The sequence below is a fragment of the Lepidochelys kempii genome, chromosome 10, assembly GCF_965140265.1.
Source record: "Lepidochelys kempii isolate rLepKem1 chromosome 10, rLepKem1.hap2, whole genome shotgun sequence".
Lineage (NCBI taxonomy): Eukaryota > Metazoa > Chordata > Testudines > Cheloniidae > Lepidochelys > Lepidochelys kempii.
In genome coordinates, this window is record NC_133265.1 from 10,405,104 (window position 1) to 10,431,096 (window position 25,993).

Here is a 25,993-nt window from a genome sequence, read left to right on the forward strand (position 1 = left end):
AGCAATCAGTCTGGCTCACCTGTGGGTTAGTACAGTCAAAATACATAGTAGTGTTATAAGAATGTGTTTAGACTTTACGGAAGGCTTGTAGGACGCTGCATGCATTAATCCTAGTTATACTGTCTGCATCCCACGCTATAAAGTAATACTTAAGTGTTTGCTCTATAACTGTCAAATGTTTTTTCTGAAATGCTGTAACTCACCAAATGGGAAAAAAGTCACCTAATGCAAAATGCTGCACTTCTATAGAAAGGATTATCTCCTGCCCATCAGGACGGCCTATTGAACCCAAATGGGTCATTGTGGCAGAAGTGCTCGTCCCATCACCTTGAACTCTAGCGGGCTGGGGGAAAAATCCCTGACCAGAAGGAATTAGGTCTTTTTATGCTGTTTGGACTCTAAGTTTGGACAAAGATTCCTAAACATAAGCAAGAGATTTACAGGACAAACTTGGGTTAGCCCTATTGGACGTATAGAACTGGCATATTTCAGGGGCTGTATCACCCTCTGAAACCTAAGACCGCAACTCATTTGTGGGTGTATGTTTATCCGCTTTAACTTTGTAAATAATTCTCATTTCTTTTTCCTAGGCGATAAACCTTTAGTTAGTTTATTACAGGATTGGCTACCAGCGTTGTCTCTGGTGTGCAATCTAAGGTGCAATTTGACCTAGGTTAAGTGACTGGGCCTTTGAAACTGGGAGTAACCTGAATATGTTGTGATCTTTGGTGTAAAGTGACCATCTAGCACAGAGTCAAGCTTGCTGGGGTGGCAAGATAGATCGGAATGCCCAAGGGAACTGTCTGTGACTCCATGGTAAGGCTGTACAGTGCCTGAGGAGCTCATATTTGTTACTTGGTTGGTGAAATCTAATTATAGAACTCACAAGCAGTTTCGGGTCGGTGCCCTGCTTCTTAACTGTTAGTCCTGGGGTTGGTATTCTTGCTTGTGAGCCACTACAGACATTCTGGCAGTGGGATCCTTGCCACTCAGGCTACTGAATACTAGACTGAACAGAGCTTTGTGGGAACAATCCTGCATTGCCCAGGGGAGGATGGGCTAGAGAATGACCAGCGGGAGAGACTTCCCCTGCGGCCCCCCTCTCCCATTGCTCTTCAGCTACGAGGAACGTTAGTAATGTAGCCACAAGTTTCCTCATTTCCCCTTCGCCCTTTGAAAAGATCATATTGCAACACAGAACCATCTCCCACAGAAGAAAGCAACACTTTAGATTTGTTAATGAAGCAACTTTAGATTAGTTGATTGCCCCACCTTTGATTATTCTGTGTGATGCTCCTTTCCTTTCCTTCCAGGCCAGGAAGCACTTTCCCACTAACCCCACCTTCCAATGAGCCTCTTGCTCACTGCTGAATATGTAGAGACTACCCGGGCAAGCATGAAATGTATAACTTCCTCCAAGGGTTTCACTTTCAGGGTGTGACTGAGTGTTGGCATTCACTTCTCACCTCTTTCTCATGGACCCCAGGGCAAAGCCCACCATGTCTGCATGTTCCCATCACTTCTGCATTGTGATACCATGGGCTGTTCTGCCTGAGCAAGAATCTATTTCCGTTAAATCAGTAATTGCTCTGCTCCTGAAGTGCTGACAGCTCAAGAGCATTTCCCCCTCTATACTCTGTAATTTCCCAGTGAAGAGAGAGAATTATAGTTCATAGCCAGAATTACTGCACACAGCAATTTATAAAGAACAGAAAGGCTAGAGCACTCTCCATGCGATCAAATGCCGCATCCAGGGGCAGGTCGTTCAGCTGTTTTCTTTCTGACCTAATTATAACTGGAAAATGATTTTGCCAGAAAGGAGCAACTTGAAATAAGGGCCCAGCTCCTTGTGGTCCCTTGAATACCTGGAAGGTGTTTTGCACGGCCAAGTGGCAATGTGCCTTCCCTGTCTCAAACCTCCAAGCAGGTAACCCTGGCTCACCTACGATCAGAGAACCCAGTGCAGTCCAGAGACCCATTCAGGGGCAGGGTGGAGATGCCGCATTTTTAATACCATGGAGTACATCTTAACAGTGTCATCTGCGCTTCAGACACAGTTTAAATCTGAGCTTCTTGATAGTGCACTGTGCATCTTCCCAGCAAGCAGAGTCCTTTTGAAAGAGGATTCAAACAGCACCAGTGAGTGAAGTATCTGGGAGGTGAAGGGAGAGGACTGAGGAGATAAGGTGGTGGGATTCCAAACTAATGCTCATTGGTGCTGCTGTGGGAAGTCATGTGTAGGCAGATATTAGGTGTGCCTACCTAGGGAATTTGACTGGAATAGTTGCCTGGGTGGACAATCTATTCCAGAATAAAAGTTGCTTTTATTCCAGAATAATCAGTGCATTTCCAAAGCCTGATTGAGGGATGGGAGGGGGATGATGAAGAAGAAGAATCATCTCCTTAAATAGTGACCAGTCATGAATATATCATGATAGATATTTCTCTTCTAGCCTGGTATGCACACAATCGTCTGAGTTTAAGGAAATCTTCATCCTGCTCTGGAGGGGTCTAACAGGTCTCTGTCTCCAAACTGTCACCTGCTTTATGTCCTTCGGTTCCCAGTGATTCATAGGAAGGAAATTGCTATGGAACCATGCAAAATGCTGCACACATCCGTTCCCAGGAATCAAGACGATAGGGCTGGGAATCAACACAAGGTCTCTTGCATGGTCGAGCATTGTAGACAACAAGCAGAGTTTAACAGCATCCTCTTTTTACTGTGTAAACATTGTGTATGAGCTAGACAGCAGCACGGGTGCTGAGACATTGGGATGAGCATGCTAGAAATTCCTCGACAGCCAGAGATTAGATAGCAGTTACTCCTTACACTGTGTTGCAAATTGATTTCTGTAAGAATGGAACGTTTGCATTTTTATCTGGAAATTTTCGAGCTGGTCGGTGAAGCGCAACAAATGATTTTTTTACGATCAAAGCTTTCAATATTTTATAGTCCTGGGCCAGAGCGCCCACTGAAAGCGGCCTCATACATTTTTAGAAATTCAAGCATATTTCTCTAGTTACTCTGCATCATGGTACCCCGCCATCCATTTTTGTATTTACCGCCCAGCTCTTATGAAATTAACTGCTCACACTCCACCCCCCTCCACGAAGAGAGACTACATCTCAAGAAGGCAATCCTTGGATAACAGCTCTGCTCAGGATACTGGGGCTCCCCTTAGCAGTCACCCAGAACAGTTCAAAAAAACATGGCCAAAGCAACAACATCACTTCGATGAATTCGTGTTGTATGACCTCACCCACTGAGCAAAACACTCTCCTCTCCTTTGTCAGGGGTGTTCTGAATTGCCAACCCTGAAACGTTCCAAACTCATGAGTCAGGCCTCAAAAAATCATGAAATTGGCTTAGGAACTCATGAGAGTTAAAAAACAAACACTGGGTTCATTGTCTTCTGGTTTCTGAGCCATTAGGGTGCACTCGGGTCACAGTGACAAGCTTTTTCTGCAACCAAGAGGGTTAGAAACTCTTTTTTTTAAAAATGAATTCTCTCATAATCTCTTCACCCCAAGAGCTGGGGATTTAAGAAAAACATCAAATATCATAAGAATCCCAATTAAAAATCGCAAGAGTCGGCAACACTGAGTTTTAGGGCCAGAATCTGTTCTCAGTTTCGCTAATCTAAACCCATTGACTAAGAGCAGAATCTGCACTTTACCTTGCCATCTCCAGTATCTGTGAATAAAGTAGCCATCTTTTTTTTGAGAGAGAGTGCCCTGCATATTGATCAAACAGCGACCTCATCGGTGAGTGATGTAACCTCCTAGGTCTGCAGTTATTTCAGCATAGTTATCACATTAGCAAGCTGTGTAGCTTGCTCCAGGTCAGGGCATGCCTGGGCATGCTACTTTTGAGAAGCACAGCAGGGGTGACTGGAAGCTGCTCACTCATCCTGATGGGGAAGCATTTGCCATAGCAACAGAACATGAGTATTAATAGATGGTTTTAACCCTTACTTACTTTTGAAAGAAATAAGCACATTTCTCTTACCTCGTTAATTTCTTTCCATGAGGCAGCAACACCTGCATGAACTAATAAATGAGTCCTCATATGTCAGTCAACTAGGTGTTAGTCAATTCATACCCAGGATTGTTGTGCCAAGTTCTTCCACCTCTTGTCCGGTCCCTGCCATGGCTAATGCAGGATTGCTCCCTATTCTTAGCTGCTTTGTCCAGTTTCGTTTTAAATGACCCAGATGATAGGGTTTTCTTCATGTCTCCTGGGAGATCATTCCACAGGCTAATAGATCAGTCTGGAAATTTATCCTGCACTTCACACCAAATTTTCCATAGTTCAAATTCTTCCCATTATTCCTAGTTCTATTCCTCCAGCCAGGGTCAAATAAAAACATTCCTCATCTCCTTGGTGTTTACACCCTCCAGACCCACAGTGTGAATGGCTAAAAAACTACCCCAACATCAAGAAAATACTTGTATTTAAGAGCAGAGAGTTGTATTGATAAAAGGCTAATTAACTCACTTGGTACAGCATGAATGAAATCACTATGTTAACTGACTGTAAAGCATGCTGATATCCTTAAAAGGAAGGTGCTACATAGGTGCCCAATAGTATTACATAAACTTCCTTTCATGGCTATCTTTATACCTGACCATGAGTTCTCTTTTTGGATAGTGCACAAATAATTAACGTCTTGCCTACGCATGGTTTCTTTTTCACGAGGACAAGAATAAAGGGCAGGACAAATGTATTTCATTGCCATCCCCTCAGACAGCATCTCCTGCTTTGTCACAAAATCACATGCTGTTGAGTAACACCTGTAGGAAGCTGTTTCCTCATCAGTCACCAGGTTATTAAGCAATTTGGGGCAATACCTTTTCCTGATATTATTGGCTTTGTGCTGGCTGCTTCCTCCTCCCTGAACTTTTATCTCGTTGCACTCTCATACCCTGGAGCTTTCTTAACTTCTCCATTTATTGGGCCAGATTCTCTGCCAGTGAAACTCCATGGGCTTCAGTGGAGTTAGGCTAGCAGAGAAATTGGCCCATTATGTTAAACCTTTTTGCTGCTGTCCAGATACTCAATCATTTCAGACACAAAAGACACATTAACTTCAAAAATGTTGCTTTTATTGTGGCTAGTTATAGTCCTGAAGCTCTTATTCAGTTAGGGCAAAATTTTCTGCATGCCCAGCACCTGCCCCATATCTGAGGCTCTTTTAAACATATTTTCAATTATTTTTTCCTTTTAAGGGGTGTCTTGTGCCACCAAGGTTACCTACTGCCCCTGAGCCCAGATAGTCTTTGTCTCTGAGTTGTGTCCTAAACAACACCCTGCCTGGAAACTCCCTACCATCTTTTCACCCCCATTCCTATGTCCTCTGCCTCAGTAGACATTCCCCAAATTGGTTCCCTCCCCATTGCCCATTCCCTGTACCCCTCGGACATGGTTTGGCCTGATTTACCCCCAGTCAGTAATCATCTGCCTCTAGTCAACATGTTCCTTGCTTTTTGAGCTCTCCCTTACACCTGGCCCACAGATCTTCTACATGAATGGAAATAAGCAGATGCACTTAGTTCCTTTCTCCAAAGCAGAGGTCCAATGTCTTGAACAAATATGCCTCTTCCCAGTCTCATCTAGGAACCCACGCACTAAGAGAGTCTGAAGTGTTTATACAATGACCTCTTTCCAATGGAGACCCCTACTACAGGATTCTGCCCGATTCTCGATATAGGACAGTTGCCGCTTCAGCTCCTAGTTTTGTTGTGCTGGGTTTTCCAGTTCATCCCGACGCTTGCAGCATTGTGTGCACATGCACAGTTATGGGGTGCTACAACCATTGGTTGTGGAGAAGCAGAGCAAGCTGTACTCCTGAAAAACACCAGACAGGAAGTGCGGCAGTTGTGGGGAGGAACATACATTTATACTGGGCAGAGGCCTTTAGAGGGGGAGGTGGGAAGCAGACTAGAAATCATATAGAAGAGATAAGTCTCCCCTCTAAAATACTTTGTTAAGCACATGTGATTGCTTCACAGTATGAGCCATTCCTTCATGCTGACTTGGCTTGTAATGGCAAGGCAAGGCTGGGAGGAAGGAGGACTCCTTTTCTCTAAGCCATGTGCATCCAAAGGAACATAAATGTGCATTTATAAAGATGTTTCTTTTGGTTTTATAGAAGGGCCAAGATGGGAAAGAAGAAATGGGCAAGAAATGAAAATAACGAGTGAATCAAGCAAAGGAGGAAAATATACAAAAGAAAATCAACCGGAAGGGTAAGTTCAATGAAAAAGTTTAAAAAAATAAGAAATTAAAAGGGAAGGGAGCGAAGTAAAATAACCACAGAGGAAGTGGTTACTACAAGGTGGAACTACATGGTGAAGAGGAGGAAACAAGGAGACAGTTACCAGGTAGAGAGTCAGCAACCAAAACAGATTTCTTGGTTCCGTCAAGTCATTCGTTGCCTGCACTGTTCAGATTGGGGCAGGCAGCCAAGCCATTTTTCTGTGAGATTGTTTAGGCTTCAAATGCCATGGCAGCTTTCCTACATTCTGCAGTGTTTATATCCATGCTCTGCTATTAAACACAAAACCATATGCAGGGGAAACGTGTGCTGAAAACAGTTAAGGCTGGAAGTGGGAGGATGATATGCTTTGGAGCTGAATGACCTCAAAAAAGCACGGCTGCCTTTTGTGGCAATTTTGTAGAATAGTGTCTTGCTCGCACTGTTCTGCAGAGAGAGGATTTTCATCTTCAAAACAGGCAAATTGATATCTCTGGGTTATGATGAGCTACCAGCGGGCTGCTGTGTTTATATAACGCTGGATTATTTATAATGTCCCTTGCAGGAGCTGGAAAATAAAAGGCCTTCCTTAGAGGTTTGGCTCTTTTCTTCCATTTGGCAAACACTGATATTGGGGCCAGATCCTGAGTAGTGTACATTGGTGTAGCTCCGCTGATTTTCTACTGTCAGCTCATCAACTCGTATAAATCAGCAGAACACCACTGAAATCAACGGAGCTGGGCTGATTTACACCAGCTCAGGATCTGGCCCCATCAACATCAGCACACTTCTGGGAACAAATTCACTGCTGCTTGAAAGTCTGCAGGGAGAAGCCAAATGTGTCTCGTGAAGGGAGAGAACCACACAAAATGGATGCCGTTTGGCTTTCCATTTCCTGGCTGCTCTCCCTCCCCCTAATATTCAGAATCTGGAGGAAATTTATCGCACCATTTTTAACAACAATTTAAGGTTGATCACATTTTGGGTCTAAACTACTTGAAGTATCATTTTAACTGAAAAGCAGCAGGAGATTGATTATAAGCTTTTACAGTCTAGAACTATCAGCTTGTGATTTCACCCATGTTAGATTTTCACTGTTCTGAGAGCTAAACCAAGAGTGTACTGGCAAGACACTGAGAACGCTCTGCAAACCAAAACTAACTGCCAGCTTGCTGCAAATAGTTTTCAAAAACAAATGTACCCAGGACACTCATGTTCAAAAAAAAAAGGTTCTTTTAATCAGAAGCAATTTTGCAAAGAAGAAATAATTTTTTCATATAAAAGAGGGGAGTGGTGGGAGTGAGGCTAACAACAGGAGTGGGACAAAAAACAGGTCAAATCCTGAAGAAAATAAACCCAAAGTAAAAGCAGGACCCAATACCACAGTACAGTAAAAAGAGACTAATTCTTGAAACAAGCTATGAAACATTGGTTCTACTTCCTAAGCTGACAGCAGACACATCAAAAGATTAAATCTCCATTTGAAGAGCCACAGCTGTGTGGCTACAAACTCAATGTACAGTTTTCTTGCACCTTTCTGCTACCTGAGACCTCATGCTGTATACGTAAGGGGACTGTTGCTCCCTTACTAACATTCAGTGGGGGTGTTTTGGTTGGCTAGCTCCCAGTACTAAAAGGGGAAGGGTCTATGGGAAACCAGGACCCTGAGACTGATAGTCCCCAGGAACAATGGGGAGAGGCCAATGCTCCAGGTCAGCCTGAATGACAGGGCGGGCAGGCTAATCAGGGAGTCAGGAGGCCAGGGAGGTCCCGTCCTCCATGTGAGCTGGATTTGCCTGGATCAGACAGAGTGGGGCTGAGCTAAGGAGAAAGCAGGGGCTCAAGCTGAGCTGGGGAGCAGAGCTGTACCAGATGCACAGGGACCAGAAAAGCAGCCCAGAGAGAGCAGACCCTGTCCTGGGAGCAGAGCTGGAGCCCCAACGCCAGAGGCACAGCCAGAGAGAGCAGACTTGCCCTGGGAGCAGAGCTGCAGCAACCAGAGCCAGAGGGGCCAGAGAAGCAGCCCAGGGAGCTGGAGGCAGAGCAGCAGCAGCAGCCGTGCTGAGACAGAGTGATGGAGCTGGGGCTGGAGCAGTCCAGAGCTGGGTGCGGTGACAGCTCAGGAGACCGAGGGGGACCCTGGGCAGCAGGCCCAGCACAGGGAGACGCCTCAGCCAAGGGGCTCTGCAGGCCAGGCTCGGATCATAACCCCGACAGGGCGGGGGCGACACTGGGAAGAAGGGTCCTACCACTTAGAGCCTGAGAGCGTGTGGCCACCACCGGAGCAAGTGTCCAACCCACAGCATCCCTGCAGGAAAGCCAAGGCCAGAGAAGGAGGCCTGGGACTTACAAGGAACAGACTGTGAACTGCCCTGACATTCCAGAGACACTGTTTGTGATGTTCCCTGCCACAGAGCAGGGTGATGTGTTTCCTTTAACCTTTCCCATTTTTCCTTATTCTTTTTAAAATTAATTGTTGATTAAATAACTTGCATTTGCTTTAACTTGTATGTAATGGTCAGTGGGTCAAAAAAGTGCCCAGTGCAGAGAGAGTACCCCGAAGTGGGGACACCCTAGCCCCTGTCCTGGGTGACCACAGCAGGGTTGGGGGTCGAGCCACCCAGGAATCCTGGGCCCAGCCTTGTTGGGGTTACAAGGACTCTGCCAGACAGGAGAGTGGAAAGGGAGTCCTCAAGGGCAGGGAGGCCACTGGGTAAAGGAAGTGGGAGCGAGGACTCAGATCCTTTTGCTAGCCCACTTCACCGGGGTAGTGCAGAAGCCAAGGAAGGTCCCCACGATAGCAGGACTATTCCCCCACTTATATATAGACATAGATCACAGCAGTGCCTGCTATTCACAGGGTTAACATATACAGTATGCTAGGTCTAGTGAAAACATACCATACCCCTACCTGCAAGACTCCACCTGTCGCATTTACTAGGAAGATCTCATCTCCAGACTTGCCTTAGATGCCTTAAAGTATATCTGCTCTGCACACTAAGCCTGGGTCTGTGGGACTTGGGCTTGTGAACCTGGTGGGTATGTCTACACTGCCATTAAACACCCATGGCTAGCTCGTGTCAGCTGACTCGGGCTCACAGGAGTCGGGCAATGAGGGCTGTTTAATTGTGATGTAGACGTTTGGGCTCAGGCTGGAGCTTGAGCCCAGGGACCCTGTCAGGGTCAGGGAAGCCTGAGCCCCGGGATCCCGAGTCAGCTGACACAGGCCAGCCATGGGGGTATTTAATGGCTGTGTAGACATACCAAGTATTTGCAAGCTCATCCACACTGCACTGTAAATCTGGTTTTACAATTGCTGGACCCAGGTCTCACAGCCATGCTAACATGTCCATATTACACTACTCAGACCATCTGACTTGGGACTGTGGCTTGACCTGCATACACACTGTAAGATGAAAGGGTTTGGACCTGACTTACAGTGGGACTTGGGCTCTGACCCACCCCCAGCAGCAGGGTCCAAGGACCTGGGTCCTGATTGCTTGATGACCCGAGTCAGACTGATTTGTGTGTGGATGAAAGAGAGGGGATGGGGCTCAAACCTGAGTCAGAGCCTGGGCTTAGTGTGCAGCACAGAGAAACACACATGCATGGAGAATACCTTTGCTATAAAATGCTGCAATCCTGCTTCAGGCTCCAAATCCAAAGATGTAAGCGCCAAGATCAATGATCAGATCTAACTGGGTTGAAAATCACGATTCTCCTAACAAGTCACGACTAACCTCGAGGAACCAGACACTACTAAAAATGCACCTGTGGCAGCTCTGAGAGGATAATAATCCTGGGTCAGATCCTGAAACATCACAATGGAAGTACAGCCCTTATCCAGGAATATGGAAGGTCATTGACTGATTCTGTCTGATCCAATCCACTCCTCCTTCATCTGTCCCATGCATGGTGAGTGTGCTTATGAGTGCAGGCACTCCACTTCCAGTAGCTGGAAAGCAAACCAAGTTTGTTTGGCTATTGGGGGTGGAGGGTTATCTACAAAGATGAAGAACCTTTCTGAGCAAGTTATGGCAGATCTCAGACTCACCGTGCATCTCTATCATTTTCATGCCCTGCAATAACTCAGCTGCAAACTTGGCGGATGACTTTCTGCAGTGAGAACGTTTCAGTGGATAGTATTATCATACAACCAATTTAATCAGTGGCTTTTATGTACACAAAAAACAATACCAACTCTGCTCCCCAAATGAGCTTTAGTTATGTCTCACTTAACTGGAAACTGGCAAACACTTAGGTTTGACTCCCAGTCTGTACATAACACAAGGCGCCTACCAGCACCTAGTTCTGTAATGGCCTTTCTCCTCCACAGCTCATCCATTAATGCATCTGATGAAGTGAGCTGTAGCTCACGAAAGCTTATGCTCAAATAAAGTTGTTAGTCTCTAAGGTGCCACAAGTACTCCATTAATGCACACACCCTGCTGCTGGCTATTTATGGAGGAGCTCTCAGACAGAAAGCAGTGTCTGAAATCACGTCCACGCTCTCTCTGTCTCTTGTACAGCCCTCGTTTTCAAGACTCAGCTGATTTCTAGTAGGCCTGTCAAAGCGATTTATTTTCATATCCTGATAATTTCATTTTCTGCAATGAGTGAACATAATCACAGACTAATGTGTTTTGATTATGAGGAAGACAGCAGTGCTACGTATGATCAAAAAGCTACCTCTGCTTCCTTTCTGAGGAGTATCTTGGAGCCTTTTGTGTAAGCCATGGATTTCTTGAGGGCAGCAATGATAAGGATAGTCAGTGCATCTTCACATGGAGGAGCCAAAGACAGATGCTTGCTCCTACCAAATCCTGCAGCAATCTGATGTTGACCTGGGAGTATGGATTCAAATGACATCTCAGCCAATCTGGAAAATGTCACAGGCCTGTATTTTAGCATTCAGATAAAGGCAAAACATTTCCCACTGGATAACTATCCAGTCCCCTTTTTCAAATATTCCTTCTTCTCTGCAGTGGCAGCAATTACTTCCAAAAGCAACAAGATTCCTTTAGTAAATGTTGTTGGAACTTTTCACCCCTTTCCATTCACGTCCCTGGGCAACTGCTGACGATGAAGAAAAAAGCAAGAGGCTGTCATTGATTAAAGTGAAACAGTGCCCTCTCCTGTCTCTTCATTAGTACTGCAGCATAACACATGATTTCAGCAATTGTCAGAAATTAGGGTTGATACATTCATTATTGTACGCTGTAGCTGTGTTGGTCCCCGATATTAGACAGACAAGGTGGTGGGTAAGGTAATATCTTTTATTGAACCAATTTCTATTGGTGAGAGAGACAAGCTTTCAAGCCACATAGAGCTCTTCTTCAGGTCTGGGAAAGGTACTCCAAACATCACCGCAAAATGCAAGGGTGGAACAGATTGTGTAGCATAAGTAGTTAGCACATATTGTAAGGGACCATTCAAGGTAGTGTGGCCCATTAAGACCTCTGCAGTCATAGGATAAAAAGAGGGGATTAGTGGGTTACAGGTTGTTGTAATTAGCCACAAATCCAGTGTCTCTGTTCAGTGCATGATTTTTAGCGTTTAGCGGAGTAATGAATTTAAGTTCCCAGGCTTTCTTTTAAAAGTGTTGTGCAGGTTTCCTTTGAGGATGTGGACTGAGAGGTCAGATACAGAGTGATCACTTTGTGAAAAGTGTTCATCCACAGATGATAGGGTGTTTTTGTCTTTTATCATTTTCCTGTGTGAGTTCATGTGAGAGCACAGTGATTATCCGTTTTCATCCACATAGCTGTTAGTAGGGCATTTATGCACTGGATGAAGTGCTGTACACCACAAGTTGGGATAGACATGTAAAGGATCCATGGGTCTTGAAAGGTGTATGCAGGGGGGGTTTGTTGATATTGTAGCAGCAGATATATGTCTGCAGATGTTGCATCTATTGTTCTGGCAGAGTCTGTTGCTGCTTTGAGTTGGTGTTTCCTGGTCTGTGAGGAGCTTGCTTTTGATGAGGAGCTTGGAAAGGCTGGGGTGTTGTTTAAAGGCCAGAGGAGTTTGAAGACCAGAAACAAGCTCCCCACAGACCAGGACACACTCTGCTAGACACTAAAAATCATGCAGTGATGCTGGGGGTACCTCTCCCAGACCTAAAGAAGAGGGTCTGTGTGGCCTGAAAGCTTGTCTCTATTACCCACAGAAATTGGTACAATAAAAGATATTACCTCACCCACCTTGTTTCTCGGTTGATACATTAAACAGAGATCTTGTAGAGCATTTCAAAAGAGTGAGCGAATGATTGAGGCTTGGTGGGGGACAGTGTTGTTTATGAAACAGAAGCAGAGGTTAAGAAAAATACATACTTAAAATTATGCAGAAATGATACAAAAGATTTGTAGAGGGGATTTTAATCTGTGTGAGTTTTTCCAACAGAGTTAGATTCGTTACATGGGAAACTTGAGATTCAGGTTATATGCTCACATCAAAGATGACATCATTGAGTGGTTTGCAGTGTCATCTGAGCCCAGAGATGGGTGTGTAATATTATGCACTGTTTTCCTGTGTGAGCTTTGATATATTTGAAGGCTACCACAAGAAAACTATGTTTCCATCAGATCAGAGATGACCCTCTGTGCTCCTGCATGGACTCGTTAATTATGCTGTTTTTGTTTTTTAATAGATCCATGAGGGAGGGAGGGAGAAAAAGAGCGAAATGGATTTTTTAAATGTAAGCTTTGAATTAAAAGATTGTTCTGAACAGTGATATGGTGAAAGGTGGGTGTGATGCATAGAAGGATTTTGACATACAGCTATCTCAGCCTATAGTGTGCTTTAGTTTATTTGCATACTCAGTTCTTATTGGCTAAAATGTGGAATTGTGTCTTGAGTTTTCCTCAAACTTGAAACATAACTTTTAAAGGATCTGATCCCCAAAGATCACAGCTTTGAAACAGGACTTTCTTGCTAACTAAGGGTGCGTCTTGCCAGACATGGCAATTTTGCTTAAATCCCAGTAAATAAAACACAACTATTAATCATACCTTTTCAACTACAGAATGCTAACAGCAGATGATGGGAGGTTCAGCCTCATAATGTATTTAACTAAGATACATGGTAGTGGGAGGGGTAATGCACATTATATTCCCATTTGCTAAGAGTAACTAATGCCATGCACTTCCATTCTTTATGGATAGGGTAACTTAAATAAATGTACGGATGTGGAAATGACTGTTAGAGTAGAACTGAGTAGAACTTACTCTGTTAGTGTCAACAGGTCCTAAAAGAATCACACTTGACATTTTTATTTGGGAGACAGAGTTCTCATACAACCAATTCAGCAGGCCCTCAACAAACTCAACAAAATTCCTGACAGTTAAGTAGCAGAAGGGTTTAAGGAAGGAGGAGTATTCCCTTCACCTCACCCTATCAAGTTCTCACCGTTCCCCTCTTCAAGCCACAGGGGAATGGTGGCCATTAAGGTCCATTTCCTTTTATCATGCACTGTTCACGAGCTGTTTGCTCAATGAGAATGGAAGTTGGGATACAAAGCAATGTGGTGGTAGCACTATTCCAGGAAGTGCTCTCTCATGTGCCACATTCAGACCTGGTGTTGTCATCTGTGGTGTGCACCTGCTTAAACTAAGCCTGACTTTGGACCTAAGCCTTTCCAGGTTTGGATCTAAGCCCTTCCAATCCATGTATCTTACCAGAAAGGGCCCTGAAACATGCTTCCGGTAACATCATCCCTCAAAGCTATTGGATCAGTGCAGGGTTACTAAAATTCCAACAGCAATCACACTGCCAGGGCAGCTACATTATAGAAACAATTCTATACAAAAAAACCCCAAACCAAACCAAACCAAATCTAAAAATACGTACTCAGACACAGGAAATAATAAAGGTGAAAAAAATCAAATCACCGGAAATAATGAGGCTATTAAAAAAATCAAAGCAAAACCCTCACTCATGTAATTTTCCCCAAGAAACAAAACAAAAATTCAAATAATAGATTTCAAACAAATTCTTTTCAGTTAATTAATTAAAACAATGTCCATATGGCTTAAGAGAATAGTCAAAGTGCACAGAAAGGCAGTCATTTCTTTCCGTGTGCTCCATTTCTACATTCACCTTCACAGTAAGTTCCAGTTGTCCCCCGTGGAGGCCCATGCACAAGCAATAGTGGAAGAGAGGGATGCTCCCTTCTTCCCTCAAGCACATGTCTCTCCAAGACACTTTCCAGCCCAAGAACTGTGGATAGTTATCTCCACTTCAAAAGCTGTTAAACACGCGCTCTCAAGTTTTTGGTTTGGAATCGCTTTCTTTTCTGGAGCGTTTGGAAGGGAACATAAATCCAACGTCAAGGCTACACAGAGTATGCACCTAGAGCTGCAGTACTGTACTGAAGGATAAAGCAGTACTAAGGTCGCCTGCCCTAAGCAGGCACTAGAAGGTAACAGCTGTGCTGAGGTTGTGGTTGCACCACACCTGTCCAGAAGAAGTGCCAATGCCCAACCAATTCCTCATCTGCCCTGAAGAGGCATTGGCAGGTAACAGCAGTAATAATGCAATGACTGTTTCAAACCTGCCCTAAAGGCCATTGGCAGGGAGCAGCCGAGACAATGCCAAAGCTGTTTCACGCCTCTGCTGAGAGATGTGGACAAACAGCAACGATAGTAATGCCAAGGCTGTTCCACACCCGCCCTAAAGGAGCCTTAATAAGTTGCAGCAGTGCCAATTTTTCTTGGCTGTTCCCCAAACACATCTGGAAGGAACTGCCAGATGGCAGCATTGCCAAGGACATGATTAGTTCACAGTAATTGTTTCAAACACCTCATGTAGAAATGGTGTTACAGGACTGTTGCTAAATCCAAAAACTGGACTGGGATTCTTTAAATCACTGACAGTTTCCCCTTGAAAACAACCACTTGCTGATAAACACAACAGACTTGGGTAAAAGCCTGCAGCTCTGCGGGTCAAAAACGGGGCAGTACAAAACAGATGTAAAACAAAACAAAAAAAGCTCTCTCATTTCTAAAAGTTGGAGGTTTGGTGCACAGACCGAGCCTGTAAATGTGCACGAGGTAATTTGCAACCCTAACATTTGAAAACCCGTTGAACTTTATTTGGAGACATTTTGTTGCTTCTCTCATGTACAAAGCTGCAACAATCAATAAAAGGCACCTGTGGACAACAGAACTCAGCCCCTTTGTGTGATGTGTCTTTGTATCAAATAAAAATCAAACCGACACAATTAACAATATGTACTTTTTACAGAGCAGTGTGCAGAGCTGCAGAATCAAGTAAGAGCGGCATGGCGGGGAGGAAGGCGGTTGGCTTCTATCGACAAGGAAGGACAACTTTGATTACTGAAAACCAATCTATCAATTAGCAGGTCCCCCAGTTTGTAACTGTCACGTTCATTCAAATTTCCCTCTGCTTGCTATTTTTTCCTTTCAAATTTGCAATTGAAATTTGCACATGCAGTCTACCAAAGGAGGGTTAGAGCCACACCAAGAACAAAGGGACCCCACATCAGAACAGCACCCTACTGCTTCACCCAGTACCATCTACAGCGCTTTCAAGCTGTCTCCTCTTAGAGGAGCCCAGGAATGGGAATATTTTAGGAATTCAAAAACCCTGTTTGAGAAGGATAGAAAAGCAGGTAAGATATTCGTTATCAGAAACACCCATAGCGAACCTACTGGCAAGAGAAGTGATATCACTGTAAACTAATCAGCTGGTGTTTCTAAGGTGGAGGCAGAATGCTGACAAGGAGCAGGGGAAAGAATGTTGTCGTTTTTCATGAAAAACATTCCCCCCTCTTTAAATATTCCTACTTGAGCCTGATGGGGGGTGGGGAGAGAGTTTGGGAGGTTTCCTGTGTTTTCTCCTCAAATTACATCACAAAGTCACACACTGCATCAAGGGAATTCACCTCCTTGGTTGGAAAGAGGAAAGAAGAAGAATAGGGGAACTGCTTCCTGAAGCAGTGCTACAAAAGTGGTTAAAAACTTCCCCTGCTATTCACAAGTGGTTAAAATTGTACCTTTTCAGAATATTTTTTTTAAACAAAAGTTTAGCAAGTTCAGCTCCGGGTTTTAAGAGTTGATTGTCTTCAGAAAAATAGACTCATTCATGTTCACCTCTGTTCTACCCTGATAGAGAAATTTACCCACAGTTCACTGCACCGATCACGCACACAGTCACTGTGATAGGTCATTCTCATCTCCACAGGAGTTTCCACTGTGCTGTCACGTCACTCCCAGTGTCAGACAAAGGAGGAGAACCCTGTCACTGGAGTCCGTGAGCTGGGAGCAGGCTGTCCTGTTGGGGTATACACCCCACCTGTGCTCTGCGTTGTGATGACAGTCTGGAAATAGGGTTCTGTCTCACTCGCCGCACACTCTTCGTACCTGTAGGGCGTTGGGTGCTTCACACCCTTCTGCTGACGCTTCCAAGAATTGTAGTATGTGGGGTCACTCATATAATGGTTCACAAAAGAGTGCTTTGGCACCTCATCTTCGTAATCTGAGTCAGTGGCCTGCAGCATTAGAGAGAAAACAGCCATTAGCATCCAGGACTTAGCTTGTTCCTTACTAATACAGATTGTACGAAATCACCACCACCACCACATACACCACAACCCTGTATTTTCAGGACAGGCAGGTCTGCAGTCTAAGTGCAGCACATGTAGAAAAGTACGGTGCTCTGATTTAGCACAGCTCTGTGACAGTGGAACTGGGCTGGAGAGAAATGAACCCTGGCTGGAGGAGAGACAGAGATCTGTCCTGATTCACTGGGAGTACTGCTGTACGCGTAACAAGCTCCATTTCAGCAGAAGATGCAAGGGAATGTACAGATGTCACAGTGAAATAAAAAGCCTTCAATCATTTCATCAAAATGCTCACAGTTTCAATTTCAAGACAAGTGAAATCTTACTAAATGTTGAGCAGAAAAAGTTTCTCTGTATCTATCACATTTCAATTTATAGGAAAAAATATCCATGCAAATCCCCTGGCTCGAGTCAAATTTGCTATTTGTTTATGATGATAACACTGAGGCACCCGCATGTCACTGGGTTTTGCTCACAAGTCCCACTGATTTTTGAAATTAGCTACATCGTTATAAAGAAAATTAAACAAAATCACATTTGATTTCAAGCACAGAACAATTGCCCTTATTGCACCTTATGAGTTTGTTTTTACAAAACTAGCAGTATTGAAAGATAACTGAGCACCAGACCTGAAAGAGAGCATTTCCAAAGTGGTGGGGTTGCTTTCCTGGGATGTTTCAGAGTAGCAGCCGTGTTAGTCTGTATTCGCAAAAAGAAAAGGAGTACTAGTCTCTAAGGTGCCACAAGTACTCCTTTTCTTTTTCCTGGGATGGTCCATGTGTTAGCCTGTGCTCAGATAGATTCTTATTCCAACAAACAATTGTACAAGGTGGCTAGCCAGCTAAGGAGCACCCCCAATCCCTCCACCAGCTAGCTGGGGTCTGGAAGCTCCTTTTGGTGCAATCAAACAAGCTTTGTAGGTCTGCCCTGCTTTTGAAATGGTGCTGCCGTTACCCAGCAGACAGAATCTCAACTGGTTTGTAGATCTCATCAGAACACAGAGACAAAGGCAAAGCCTTGCATGAGGGATGCATTTCAGGTGCACCTTTGTCTTGTATTTCTATTCCCACCAAGAACTGACATCATGTAAAATGGACAAATATTTGCTCAAAAATTTCCATAATTTAGGTCTTTTCTTAACACCATCGGGCTTGTCATGCAAAAATTGCTTTACTCTTTTTTGATAGTCTGGTTGTTTCTGAAAGTCTTTAGATATCAAAGCAGTAGTTTCTTAAGAAATACAACAGATATATGGATAACTAGAGTTTGCAGTTTATAGTTACTGGCATTGGTTATAAAGTGTTGGTTTATCTCTAGGAAGTTTCCATGTCATTATGATCTGTGACACTGAACAGCAAACACATGTTCACTCATCTCCTGTATGCCACACGACTGCCCTCTCCTCCTTCAAATCCCTCTTTAATCACCCTTTAACATTCCCCAAAGAACAAGCATCAGATGCCCTGTAAACTATTGTTAAAAAAGGATGTCACATCCTTCATCCTATTCCTTTGTCAGTAACAATGCATTGACACTAGTAAATTCAGTGCCCATTTCCCCCGCAACAGTGTGTAGACAGGTCTTAGGCCATTTAACCACTGTGCTTTGAAAATCTTTGCAGAGCAGCTTTTTATAACATAGTAGTGTTTTCTACAATGGAAATTTTGCAAAAAATATCCTACTGCTGTTAACAAAGGGTTGGCACTACCAGAGCTATTGTACTTTTATTACTTATTTATTTCATTTTGAATAATAAAATAGATGTGTACACAACACTCCAGGCATACTGACACATAATTAATAATTACAACAAAACCAAACCCAGTCGCATTAAACAATTTTTCCAAAAGGAACTCAGCCAGCCTGCTAACGACAAAATGCTCCTTTCCACCCTGTCATCATCCTGGGAAGCAAACTCTCAGCCTCATCCAAAAACCCTGTTGGACAGATGTCTATTGTGGCATGCCTGGAATGTCACCAAATTTGGGCTATTTCAGATCTAAGGGATTTCCACAGTCTTATCACACATGGATCCATCTCTAGTGCCTCTGATGACTGCAGCTATGGCCGTATTGCATGGGGAGAGAGGCAATCTCTCAGGCTGGCTGGTCCCCTGGGCCATTTAGGTAACCAATACCTTAAACTCTCTCTGGAAACCAATAGGCAGCTAGTGCAGATCCCAGAGCGTTTGTGTGACACTACGCCCCATATTCTTCATACAGACATTGTTATGATACGAATATGGAATAACTAAGATGTGTTCTACGCAAGATGGGTCATGTGAGGTATCATTGGAGAGGTTGTGATTTACTGAATATAATTATTCTATTTGTATGCATGGATCATTTCTGTATCTGAAGTTAGCAATATTGACTAGGTAACAATTACAAGTGGGTTTACACCTGGGGAACACCTACCAGACAGAATGCAATCAGCCTGGATTGGCCATTAGGGAGAACAATAGGACTTTGAAGATGCTCATTTCCCACCTTCCTGAGAAGCTTCCTGGATGCTGCAAACAATCTTTGACTCCTGGCTGCTTTGACACTGCAAGGTCATGTGATCATGTCACCTGGTACTGGATTCCATCTTGGACTACTAGTATTTTTCCACTAGTAGGGGATGGGGATTAAACTGGGAAACAAAGGATTCCCACGATATGTAAATCCTATTTAAAACAGGGAAGTGAGATAATCCGGTTCATTCTTCACTGAATCCCCGCCCAAGATGACTGCTGAGAACATCTAAGAAACAGGGACTGAGGGGGGCAGAAGAGCTGAGCCAGGGCTGTAAAAGGTGTCTGGCCTGTGAAAAGAATGTCTAAACCAACATTTAGGGTGAGAAATTACTACTTTAACCAGTTTCTTTAATATATTAAGCTTAGTTTGTCTGTTTGTTTTATTTGCTCAGTAATCTGCTTTGATCTATTTGCTATCCCTTATAGTCACTTAAAGTCTATCCTTTGTAGTTAATAAACTTGTTTTGTTTTCTCTAAACCAGTTTGTGCAATTCATAACTGGGGGAGGGGGAGGAAAGCTGTCATATCTTCTTCCACATTGAGGGAGGGGATGATTTTCATGAGCTTTCACTATACAGTTCTCTGTGCAGCGCAAGACAATACCATTTTGGGTTTGCACTCCAGAGGGAGTGGGCACTTGAGTAATGGGCAATCCCCTAGCTGATTCTTCCCATGCAGAGCTGAAATCAGTGTCTGTATCTTTCTGCAGCTGGGCATGTCCCTACCTGTGTGTGTGCTACAGGAGGCTTGAGGGCCTGGCACTGCAAGACAGGGTGAGGGAACCGAGGCTGGTGGAACGGCCAGGCTCAGTGGGACTCCAGTACATCAGGTGGCACCCCGAAGTGGGGGGCAACCCATCACAATTGGTATCACATGCTCCCAGCAAGATGTCCTGCTCAGAAAGCATGCCACTACATTCTGCAGCAGCGGCAGTCTTTGAATGGTTTTAAGGTGTAGTTCCATGTAGAGTGCGTTGCAATAGTCTAATCCTGAGGCAACAAAAGCACGTGTAACCCTTCTGCCAGATGCAGCTGGCAGCAGCCATGGCTGGGTTCAATATCTAGAGGTTCCTTTTTAACATACATCCGGCTCGATCCCCCACCCAGTAACCTGGGAAAATTACACACTACCCTTGGGCGCCTCTGAGAGGCAATGCTTCCTCACTCGCAAGCACAGCGTCTGAGTGTAGAAAAGAAACTTTTAATGAAAGGAGAGAAGTCACCCTACATTAATTAGGGAAAATTCCACAAGCAGAATTCATAAACATAAAACTGTGAGCAGGACACCCACCCCAGAGTGCATGGGGCAAAGTCTTCTGCCTCATGTTGTTGAGTTCTACAACCAAAAGGTCCTTTACTATGTCCCCCTCTGCTGCCTCACCATATCCCACTCACAGCGGTTATCCTTGGTCAGTGAGGACCCAGGGTTCAAAGGTGCATCTGTGTGAGTTCATTTCCCACCGGGGAAGAAGGCACCTTGCTTGCTCTGCCATCTGAGCACTTGCTCTGGCTGGCTGGCCCACCAGCTGCTGTTCCTGTCTGGTGGCCTCCCCACCAACCACGATCCCTTGCCACCTGGCTGCCTGTCAGCTATAATTGCTCACCGCCTGACCACGCTGCCAGCTGCCTGCTTGCCATTTTCACTGGCCGCTGCTGCTGGCCAACTGCTCATCACTTTCACCAGTTGCCCATTAGTTACCTTCTGCTGCCACCTGCCTCTCTGCTGTGACCTCTGCTGGTCAGTCTCTTATAGATTTTTAGCTCTCAGCAGGCTGGACAGAACCACTGTCCCACCACAAGTGATTTCAGTTTACTGAGTACTTAAAATAACAAAAGGCTCCTAATGAAGCCTATTTAGCTCTATCTTTGAACAGTGGGGAGGAACAGGTTAAACCAGAACTGGAATCCTTAGGGAGAGTCCAAACCTCCTGGCTGGGATATCTGTCCCCACCTCTCCTACTTTCACAGGGGTCTGGCATTCGAGCCCCTGGCTTAACGAGGTCCTTTCAGCTGAGGGTGACCCCCTCATTTGGGACAGGTGAAGGACAGTTCTTCTCCCCTTTATTCATACAATAAAGACAACAACACTGATAATAACATTTCACTACCCCTGCATTAAGTACTAAAGTGATTTATAACCCAACACTAGCCAAAGTTGATCACTTTGAGTAACACAGCTCTATCTGCTGGGTATGTTGGCAGAGTAGATGTGTTCATGTAAATACAGTTTGCTCCTGAAGTCTCTCCCCCTCCCAACTAGCTGTCAGCAGAGAGTTCATTCAGACCCTGCTTACACATGGATAATAGTGGCAAAGTCCATATCTGAAAGGAAAGGTGGCTACCTCCGGGCCAGACATAGATGATACAAGTTACATAGGGTATGTCTATACTGCTATAAAACACCGATGCTGACCCGTGTCAGTTGACTTGGGCTTGTGGGCTTGGGCTACGGGGCTATAAAATTGCAGTGTAGACAGTTGGGTTTGGGCTGGAGCCTAGGCTCTTGGACCCTCGCCAAAACTATTTGATGAATTCATGTAAAATTTGGGAACAGTTTCAGGTTGACCAAAACTGCATTTTTCAGTGAACAAACTGTTTATCCAAAAAGTTTCTCCCGGCTCAAGTCCTGGGTCTCTCTCTGTGCTGGTAAACCAGGGAGTATCAAGGTATATTTTCCCCACTGTCTCCCATTATGACCCAGATTGCTTACAGGATCATTCGTGGAGTGGATATATTATTTTTAATGATTCAAAACTATTGAGTACAAGGAAATGCTGTAGGGTTTTTTTATTATTATTATTTGTTTTCTCTGTTGTATGCAGCCATTTACCGTGATTATGGGTTTGTTACCTAGGAAACTATGATAGGCTGGAATTTGATTGGATGTAGTTGTCAGTTTCTAATCTGACAGCAAAGGTGCGTGCATGCCATTGAAGCAACAAATAAAGAAAATGCCTGACAATTTAAGTATTTTATTGGTAAGATGAAAGACACAAATGCTATTTAGGAGACAAATGAGGGACCAGTGGGTTAGTATTATGGGAAATTTGAAAATAGTTCTGGGTTGTCAAATTTCTTAAAAAGTGATTGGAGCTAAAGTGTTCACATATATGTTCATTTATAACCAACAAGGCAGAGAACAGCAGCCCTTGCCAATGACTGCAGTAGAAATAGGAGCAGACCAGCCGGCAGCCTGCACCAATTACAGGCACAGCTGGGGATGTTTTTTCCTGTGACATCTACTTTTTCCTCCCTCTCCACTTCTTCCTCCCTGCCCTATGAACAGCTCATCTCATTGCCAAGTGACGGTATCAGGACCAGTCATCACTTTCCCCTGTGAGTGCATGAACCGGCTGCACCCTCCTGGGTGAAATGAAATGAGTCAGCCACAATGAGAGTAAGGAGCAAGAGACAGGACAAAAACAGACAGGCAAAGAGATGTCTGTGGACACTCTGATATCTATTCACTGAGGGTACGTCTACACTATGAGCTAGAGGTGCGACTCCCAGCTCGCATAGAAATATGCGCACAACCTATCATCAACCTAGCATGCTAAAAAGAGTCGTGTATCAGCAGTAGCATCGGCAGCGGCTGTAGTGGCCTGAGCTAGCTGCCTGGAGTACAAACCCACCTGAACCTCGTGAATACACACTTGGGGCACCTAGCCCAGGCCTCTGTGGCCTGGACTACCGCAGCTACACTTCTGTTTTTAGCGTTCTAGCTTGATGAGAATTAGCGCAAGGATGCCTATCAGAGCTGGGAATCACACCCCTGGCATGTAGAATAGACGTAGCCTTTGGGAGAGGCAGGTTTTATTATTAATGTGCCATCTACATCTGGCTTCCACATGGTACCATCTTCATCAAAATCAGTTGGAGAATTTTATTGGATACTCATTAATCCCTTCTCAAAAATGAATTATAAGTGAATAAAAACTACATTCATACAGAGCTGAAAAAGCACAATTCAGTTATAGTGCATAGAGCATCAACGTACCATTGTAAGCACTAGCATTCAGCACGGCCAGATCATTTGTGAAAGCATCAGGTTCTGGAGAAACTCTTTAGGAAATGACAAAAAACAAACAAACAACCTTCCAACCTCCCCAAAAATGATGGCTCCTCCCCTAGCCTGGTGAAAGGTGAGCTGTGCCAAGCAACTACTCTACGCACAGACCTCAGAACTTCCTGACTGTATCTGCAGAGAGCCTAACCTGTTTGAGCTTGTATCCAAGAGCTTTGGTTTTATCATTTGGCACTTGCTCTCATTACTCGACGCCCCCTCTACTGTAGATGCCAATGAAATAATTTCCATCTCTCTGTAACACTGCAAATACTTGGCTTCCAGGACATGGAGTGTATGTTAGTATTTTTATATATGCATATTTGAATACTGTATATTCTTGCCCCATTTTTTTTCCTTCACTGGGGGGGCTCAGAGGCAGTGCTCCCAGGCAGCTGTGTTCTGATCTAACTGTGGAGAATCAGTCCATGAGTCTTTTATGATGGCCTTGTTCACATTTGAGTGACCCCACGGGATGTGGAGGCAGCTGATTTCCCTCTCCACCATGCCAAATCTTGGCACTTCAGGCTAAGAGGTTAAAGCAAAAATTCAACAAGATGACATCTGGGCTGAAAGCAAAAAGCACAATTTTGGCCTTAGCTGGCCAACTGCACACTGTATTAAGTGGAATCCAAGACACACACAAAGAGGCATCAGAAGAAAACAGTATCAGAACATCTCCTGCTGCAAAGGACAAAGCCTCTGCAGAGCCCACAGGGAAATGAGACATCTGTATCATGGAGAACATCTCTTTCTGCTAAATATGACGGAAATCCTGGGAAAATAAAGCTTGTCTCCTAAGAAACCCCAGGAGAACGGAAACGAAACTAGCAGAAAACACCAAACAGGAAGAGATAAAAGACACTCAAATTCTGTATGATACAAGTGGTCAACGATCGCAAACTAAACACCATTTCCAGGCTGATCAAAAGGCAGCATCCCCTACTGATACCTTTGTTGGCAGCCCATTAACATGTCATGCCTAAAAGCATTTCCCACGGAAAAACAAGCAAGCATCAAAGACACTATATAGAAGGGCTGCATATCTAAGCCCCAAGGGAAAACGGGTGGCACATTTTGTTTGCATAGAAGCATGCACAGAAAGGAATACAAAGGAAACAGCAAGGATAAAAATCACTTTCCTCTGTCTATCCTGTGTAAACAGTGCCCACTTATGTATGGCAGAAATGACGACTTGTGAGAAGGTTTTTGTGCACTATACAGAAAACAACACATGGAATATTGAAATTAAATGTCAGAAAGTGCCAGTGCTAAATTCATGATCATGCTCACAAACCATATGAATGGCAGGTTTCATGATGGGTTGTTACAGGGACATGACCACAGATATCATGGGTTTAATCTGTAGGTAATATGTCTACATCACAAAGAGAGCAGCTTACTTGAGCTGCAACCAGGAACACTGACTGCACGGAGGGTCAGTCACAGGGCAACATAAAATGGCAGTCTGTCCAGGGTAATTAACAAGAGGTCAGAGCCAGGAAACCAGCAAGCAAAAAAAACAAAAAACAAACCAGCTGTAGCTGCAGGTGCAGAAAAGCTGCAGATGAAAACTGTCATCTTCTTTCCCCACTCGCTGCTTTTGGTTTATTCTTGCCGGAAGGGTCAGATTCAGAATATTTTGGCCCACTTCTTGTGCTGTCTGCTCTGATTCATCAAGATTTCAGCGGACAGCACCCAATTTTAGAGACAAATGTACCTTTCTGCACATTCCTCACTGCCAGTTCTAAAGCCTGCCTTTTAAGCCAGGGCTGCTGCTGAGTTTATACAGACTGTAAGTGCTTCATAAAGCGAATGTGAGACAGAAAATAGAGGACTGTCAAATACATAGCAATAGCACACAGTATCGGCTTCCTCACAGAATACATGGTTTTCAGACTTTTTAGGCTGCGTACCCCTTTCTAGATAATGTAGCTTGCTCAATACCCCATCCGAGATGGGGTTATAATATATCTAGGATTAGCCTGCCAAGTCTTACTAAATAAAATGCATTGTCAGCCATTATAGGAATTTTCTTGCGTACCCCCCTGCCGAGAGCTTGTGATTCCCAGTCTGAAAACCACTAGCAAACAGAAAGGAAGGCAGAGTAGCCTTGTGGTTAGAGCATAGGACTGGGATCAGAAAACCTGCATCCTGGCTCTAAGAATGATTTGCTATGTGATCTGAGTCCCCTGTGACTCAGTTTCTGCATCTGTAACACAAGGATACTTACCTAACTCACAAGGGGATTATGAGGCTTAATCACAATGAACATTTGTAAAGTGCTTAGAGATTCTTGAACAGAAGGTGACGTAGAATTTTTACAGATAAAGGACCCGCTCTACAGAACCTCAGTAGTGCCTGGAATTGCCTAGCAGCTGTGAAAGATACTCACTGTAAATTCCAAACCATCTCCCACATTTGGGCTAGTTCCATGATGTGAAATTCATTTCTGATTAAATGTCACTTCAGACAGTAGATGCGCAGAGCTGATTATGTACGGACTTCTCACAACATGTGCTTTCATGCTTTCTTTCCAGGAGCTTCAGGGTGATAACATCAAAGGGAGAGCAG

The 25,993-nt window shown here is 44.2% G+C and overlaps 1 protein-coding gene across 5 annotated transcripts in view; it reads right to left on the reverse strand.

The window, feature by feature from the left end:
• Nucleotides 1-7,492: 7,492 nt before the first annotated feature.
• SDK1 (sidekick cell adhesion molecule 1) overlaps nucleotides 7,493-25,993 on the reverse strand; it is a 646,825-nt gene continuing 628,324 nt past the window's right edge. For 4 of the 5 annotated variants that reach the window (XM_073361955.1, XM_073361954.1, XM_073361952.1 and 1 more), the window contains 2 exons: nucleotides 16,640-16,767; nucleotides 7,493-11,136 (listed from right to left, as the gene is read on the reverse strand). In XM_073361955.1, coding sequence (XP_073218056.1) covers nucleotides 10,935-11,136; nucleotides 16,640-16,767 — 330 coding nt within the window. In that variant the 3' untranslated portion in view covers nucleotides 7,493-10,934. Of the gene's footprint in view, nucleotides 11,137-14,232; nucleotides 16,768-25,993 lie in introns of those variants that run through there. The other variant, XM_073361953.1, reaches the window with a different exon arrangement.